The 6,156-nt window shown below is 59.9% G+C and overlaps 1 protein-coding gene across 1 annotated transcript in view; it reads right to left on the bottom strand.

Moving 5' to 3' along the window:
* Positions 1–339: 339 nt before the first annotated feature.
* The window catches only part of FMNL1 (formin-like 1), a 16,867-nt gene continuing 11,050 nt past the window's right edge, over positions 340–6,156 (bottom strand). The window contains exons 15-25 of the mRNA XM_014537778.1: positions 5,812–6,107; positions 4,681–4,883; positions 3,961–4,195; positions 3,722–3,790; positions 2,781–2,861; positions 2,570–2,699; positions 2,252–2,415; positions 1,922–2,023; positions 1,680–1,775; positions 1,301–1,421; positions 340–798 (exon numbers count right to left, since the gene is read on the bottom strand). Coding sequence (XP_014393264.1) covers positions 695–798; positions 1,301–1,421; positions 1,680–1,775; positions 1,922–2,023; positions 2,252–2,415; positions 2,570–2,699; positions 2,781–2,861; positions 3,722–3,790; positions 3,961–4,195; positions 4,681–4,883; positions 5,812–6,107 — 1,601 coding nt within the window. The 3' untranslated portion in view covers positions 340–694. The remainder of the gene's footprint in view (positions 799–1,300; positions 1,422–1,679; positions 1,776–1,921; positions 2,024–2,251; positions 2,416–2,569; positions 2,700–2,780; positions 2,862–3,721; positions 3,791–3,960; positions 4,196–4,680; positions 4,884–5,811; positions 6,108–6,156) is intronic.

Here is a 6,156-nt window from a genome sequence, read left to right as displayed (position 1 = left end):
GGAGGGGAGGAGCAGGCGAAGAAGAGTCGGAGCAGGAGTCCTAGACATGGGGGCCGGGCTGGCGCAGATGGAGGCCCCATAGGCTGAGGTGCAATCGGAGGGCACTCACAGACGCGGCTAAGGATGCCGCGGGGTCCCCAGCTAGGAACAGGACTGGTGGAACCCCTCGACGCTGGGGCCCGCTGGATCCCGCCCCCCAACTCTAGTGGCGAAGCTACCCTTTCCCCTCCGCCAGCCGAGCGGTTGGCAGACACCTGCTGTGAAGGGCTTGTACCAGCAAAGCGTTGGCTGCACGAGACAGGCTGCTGTGCGGTGGGGGTCACGGAGCGGACGCAGACCTTTTGCAAACATCTTTATTAATCTTGTATAAAAATAAGGTCCGTGGAGAGTCCCGGGGGGGGGGGGGGGGGGGGGGGCGCGAGGTTGCACTTTATAAGTTACCGGCCAGGCTCCCGCTGAGGCTAAGTACAGTATGGCTATTGGGGGGAGGAGGGCGCTGCGAGCAGCAGTTGGGGGGCGGGGCCGGCGATACTGACGCCTGTAGCAAGAGGAGAGTGCACCTGCCCATCTGGGTGAGCCCCTGGCTGGGGCCAGCGGCAGAAGGGCTGCCCGGCCCAGCCGAGCTGAGGACCCCCTTCCTTGAGCCCCATCTTGCCCCTCCCCCATCCCCAGAGTCCATCTGTGGAAATGGGGGCTACAGCGAGAGGTCCGAGGTGACCTGCAGGGGGGGTCCCGGGGGTCTCCGGCGGGCGCTGCGGCGGCCTGTGTCCGTGCGGATGTAGGGCTGGTTCCGCAGGTCTAGCAGAGAGGAGAGGGACGCAGTTACCCTCAGGAGCCTGCGCGGGGCACAGGCCTCACCCTCCTGGGGACCAGGTGGTATCCATGTGGGAAGCGGCCTGTCTATGTTTACCAGGCCCCCTCCAACACATCCCAGCATGCGGGTCCCAGGAGAGGGCAGCAGCACTCATTCCCCCGCCCCCCCCAGGGCCCCCAGGGCTATGGGCAGCCCCAGGAATCGGAGGCCAGGCCGTCGGAGGTACCTGAGGGCTAGAGGGGGATCTCCTCGCCCAGGCTGGCCTCACAGAGGAGCCTGGATGTCCGCTTGCCAGTGCGGGCCGTGAAGGGCACCGTCTTGAGCACTGAGGGTTAGGAGGGAGGAGTGGGGAGAGAAAGGGAAAAGGAAAATGACAGAAAAAGTAGCAAAGAGGCAGTGAGGCAGCCAGACCCCAGGGTGGGAGGTGGATGGAGGACAGCATAGAAGGACAGACGGAGGATGAGACAGGCCCGGCCAAGCCCTCACCTGTGATGATGTCTTCAATGGCCCCATCGCGGTCACTCTCATAGATGAGTGGCTCCTTCTGCTGCTTCCGTTTCAGCTCAGAGATGAGGTCCATCTGTGGCCTCCGAGCCTTGGGTGGGGACTGGGGGGAGGGGAAGGGTATGTAGCTCCAGCTCCAGCTCCAGGAGCCCCTCCCCCCAACACCACCACATCCTGTTTGGTGTCCTCCTGCCCCCAGCAAGCCCCCACTGCTGGCTGGAGCAGAAGGAACCCCTTCCCATCCCAGGCTACTCACAGGGTCCATCAGTAAAAATGAGGGTGTGGAGGAGGGCCAGATCTTTGGGAGGAGGACACTACGCATCCCTGCATCCCAGGGCCATGCTCAGGGGCAGCTGCCTACCTTGAGTGCTGGGGAGTCCCCTTTGCCTGGAGTTTCAGCGCCGGCCTCCTGAGCAGCCGCTTCTTTCTTCCACTGTTCCACCTCCTGCTCAGCTTTCTGAGGGGCCAAGGTTGGTCTCCATGAGCTGAGGCCTCCCTCACCGATCCCGCCCCCCAACAGAAGCAGCCCCACCCCTCCCACTGCCCACACGGAAAAGCTGCAGTACCCAGAGTGGTCCCAGCTTGCCTACCAGGAACACATACCTTGTAGGCCTTGACGAAGCGACTAAAGAGGGTAAAGAACATGGAGGGGGATGTGGTCTTGGGGTTTTCTCCGAAGTATTCCACCACGGAGTCGTAGGCCTCCTGCAGACACAGCCTGTCAGCCCCATCGGTGTGGACCCCTCGAAGCCTGACCACGGCTCTGTCCCCCCATTAAGACACCAGCGACTTCATCTCTGGTGGCCGCTCACTCCTACTCCATCCCCCAAGGTGTCCACTCCCGTCCAAACCTTGGCTACTCAACCCCACCTAGGTAGCCCTGCTTGCCCCTCCCCACCCTCCCCATCTCCCCGCCTGGCCAGCCCCGCCCACCTGAGCTGTCTTGCTGTCTGCCAGCAGCTTGTCCATGGTGGGGGAGTTGGCCCTCAGGAACTCCTTGAGTACCACGCAGTCATCCTGCCGCACGAACTCCCGCTGGGTCAACTCCAGGCCTCGCTGCAGGGCGCGCACGTCCCCCAGGATGCTGTCCAGGGACACTGGGGGACGGGGCAGTGGAGAGGCAGGGAATCAGAGAGGCAGCATTCCTGTCCGATGACACCCTGTGGTCGCCTTGTTTTCTCCCAACCCGCATCAATCTCCAGGGCTGAGCCGCTCCCCCAACCCAAGGATGGGGGTACTGCCCACCCGTACCTGAGCCCGCCTTGTCCAGGAAGTGCAGGTCACTGTGGAAGCCTGTGAGCTGTGGATACTTCTCAGCGATGACCTTCACCAGGTAGTGCAGCAGCGTCTGCTTCCGGTCGGTCGACTTCATCTCCAGCAGCTGCAATGGCCTGTTGTAAGCCACAGGCCACCAGCCCTCCCCCCTCTCCCAGTCCAGGGGACCCCTCCCCTCGCCCCTCACCGCATCCAGACTCTGGAGCCGGAAGCCATAGGCTGCTCCACGCTTGCTGCTGTTCATGTAGTTGCCGAAGGCCAGGACGATCTAGGAGAGACGGAGAGCTCAGCAGGGTCATGAGCGGAGGAAACCCCTAAAGCATAAACTGCACTAGCAAAGGTGGCACAGAGCAAGCCCCACACTCAGCCCAGTCCCGCGTGGACCCCTCAGGGCCATGACACATGGACCTGCATGTGTACATGTTTGACACATGTGCACGGCTAACACCATGGCACACCCAATTTTGTCCTCTGTTATTTCTACCCAAAACTGTGCTGCCAACCTCTCTTCCTAGGCTGTGGAGTCGCCACCTTTCTAACAGCCATTTCTACTGCTGCCCTGGACTCCACTGAGCAGATTGGGTTCTGCTCATCACACAGTAACCCCAGGCAGGGTCTGAGGTGTGATGCTGTATTGGGGGGGGGGGGGGACAAAACTAGGTTTACAATTGTATTCACTTTTGAAAACAATAATTAATAAATAATAATACAAGAAGAGCCCAGCTGGTGTGGCTCAGTGGTTGAACGTCAACCTATGAACCAGGAGGTCATGATTCGATTCCTGCGCATGCTCAGGTTGCAGGCTCCATCCCCAGTAGGGGGCGTGCATGAGGCAGCCGGTCAATGATTCTCTCATCATTGATGTTTCTATCCCTCCCTCTCCCTTCCTCTCTGAAATCAATAAAAACATATTTTAAGAATAAACTCTGAGAGTTTATTCTTTTGCCCCATCCTGTGCATGGCCCTCACTCTCACCCTGAGCCTGTATGTGAGAGGTGGGACCATTATATTTGTTGCATCCTAGGTGTGCAGGGCAGGGCCTGAGTCTCCCTCTAATAAGACCTAGAACAGGCAAGGAGTCAAGGGTGGACCGTACCTCCCAGGCCCTTGCCCTGGCATCTTACTCACCTCCAGGATCTGGCGGAGTTTGTCAGACGACTTAATGGACATTGAGGCTGCAATGACGGCATTCAGTTGCTGGGGATGGGATGGAGGAAGCAAGGTAAATTGGGGCTGTGGGGGGGGGGGCAAGCCCACAGGAGGCTCAAGTACTCCCAAAGGTCCTCTTGGAGCCCAGGCTTGGGGAGGCCCTCACCCCATCCTCACCCCAGGCCACACCCACACCACTCTGCCTGCCCCGCCCACACCGGCATGAGCAGCTGGACGGTATCCGGGAAGTTGCCCATGAAGGTTAGCGCGGCCATGCGCTCCTGCAGGCGCGGGATGCGGCTGAAGCGCAGCATGAACTGGTCCTCCTCGGACAGCTCCTCCATTGGCCGCTGCTCCCGCTCGAAGCGGGCGATGAGGGTGCGCTCATACTCCGTGGGCAGGAAGCGGGTCAGCAGCTCCAGGAAGTCCAGGCTAAGGGCCTGGAGGTCGTACCTGGAGGCAGAGGGGTAGGCATTGCTCCATACCCACCAGTTCTCGAGAGCAGGATATCCGCTCCCCTTCCTTGATTGAGTAAATGAACTTCAGTATTTGCGATTTGCCAACAGCTTCAGGGAACAAGAGGTAGAAGTCAAGGGAAGTTGGCAGCTGGAAAGCCCGGGGTCCGCATCATACATCAGTGGCAGATGTCCAGCTGTAAGTGCCTGAGCCTGAGGGCCCATAGCTGGGCAAGGAGGCGGAGGGGGTGGGGGGAGAAGTGGGGGGAATGGGAACATCTCAATCTGGCATGAACTCACAGTATGGCCTCAGTTTCTCCATCTGAAAATGGGAACAAGGTTCGCCCCCTACTGCCTGACTAGGGTTGATATGAAGCTTGGTGGGCTCTACCCCAGAGTTGGGGTTCTTTAACTAGGATCTGCCTAAGCACTGGCCTGGCAGAAGGGCTGGGATGCCCACAAGCCCCAGGCAGAGGTACTCACGTCTCGATGGCCTGGCAGATGCGGTCCGCTCCCAGGTTGCCCTTGCGCAGGGTGATGGCCAGGTTCTTGGCCCGGTTGGCCTCAATGAGTGTGGCCTTGCTGAGGGCCTTCTGGGCTGCCTTACCCTTGAGAGCATTGAGGTCCAGGCTGGGACCTTGGGACTTGGTCTTGAACTGCTCCTCAAAGTCACTCATGTCCAGTTCCTGAGGGCACAGGGAGAGGAGGTGGGGCTGGGTGGGCCGGGGCCTCGTGCATTCCTGGCTGAGCACCGTGCTCATTGCTTGAGCCCCTATCCAGCCCTGACCTGGCCACTGGCAGAGAAAGAAACAAGCCAGTAATTCAGCTTGACCACAGGCCCTGATGGGGGACACAGGGGAAGCTCAGGAGCACTGAGGAGAAAGAGGAGGTGCAGTACCCAACCCAGGGGACCCAGACTCCAAGAAGTTAGAGATGGAGGAAGAGCTGAGTTGGCCAGGGGGAAAGGGGGACAGAAAGGGCATTCCAGGCACGAGGAACAGCTTGAGCAATGGCCTGGAGGCCAGAGAACACAAGCCTTTGGAACAACTGGAAGTGGACCTGGCCGGCATGGCTCAGTGGTTGAGCGTCAACCTATGAACCAGGAGGTTGCAGGTTCGATTCCCAATCAGGACACATGCCCGGTTGTGGTTGTGGGCTTGATCCCCAGTAGGGGGCGTGCAGGAGGCAGCCTATTAATGATTCTCTCTCATCATTGATGTTTCCATCTCTCTCACCCTCGCCCTTCCTCTCTGAAATCAACAAAAACATTAATAATAATAAAAAACCCAACACTGAAAGTGGATTGGAAGGACTGAAGCCCTGGTTGTCTGTGGGAAGGTGGTGGAGAGGGGTCTCAAAAGAGGGGGAGAGGCCGGGGGGGGGGGGGGGGGGGCTGTGCCCTTCTTCAGGGACGGGAGGGAACGCCTCCCGGGGAGTAAGGATGCCCTGCCTACTAGAGTCACTAACCCAGTTTGGCCAAATGCCCATCCCTGGGCCTCCACGTCCTCATCTGTAAGATGGGGTGGAGGTGACCACTCCTCGTGCCCAGCATGATCCAGGCAAGTCCCTTCCTTCTCTGGTGCCCACACCGGCAGCCAGCGAGGCCACACTCACCTGCAGCACCTTCTCATCATTGAGCTCAGTGAAGACAGTACCCGTGATCTGGCTGGGTTTCAGGGCTACCCAGTTTAAGAGGGGCATTCTGAACTTGGTCTGGATGGGTTTCTTGGCCTTCACTCCTGGGACAGGGAGGGAATGGTGAGTACTGGGGGCCATAGCGGGCGGGGTGGCTGGAGGGAGCCAGGGTTCAGCGAGGCCTGACAGGGCGGGCAGGAGGTAGTAGGAGAGGCGCTTGGAGGACACTGAGGCCAAGGTCCCACCCTCCAGCTGCCCCAGCCCTGGGTGGTCCACTTACCTGGGCCCATCTCTGGGCCCGGCTCCCCAAGGGCACCAGACAGA

The sequence above is a fragment of the Myotis brandtii genome, unplaced genomic scaffold (assembly GCF_000412655.1).
Source record: "Myotis brandtii unplaced genomic scaffold, ASM41265v1 scaffold1814, whole genome shotgun sequence".
In the NCBI taxonomy this organism is placed as follows: domain Eukaryota; kingdom Metazoa; phylum Chordata; class Mammalia; order Chiroptera; family Vespertilionidae; genus Myotis; species Myotis brandtii.
Note: the sequence above shows the minus strand (reverse complement) of the source record. Positions and strands in the feature narration are given on the sequence as shown.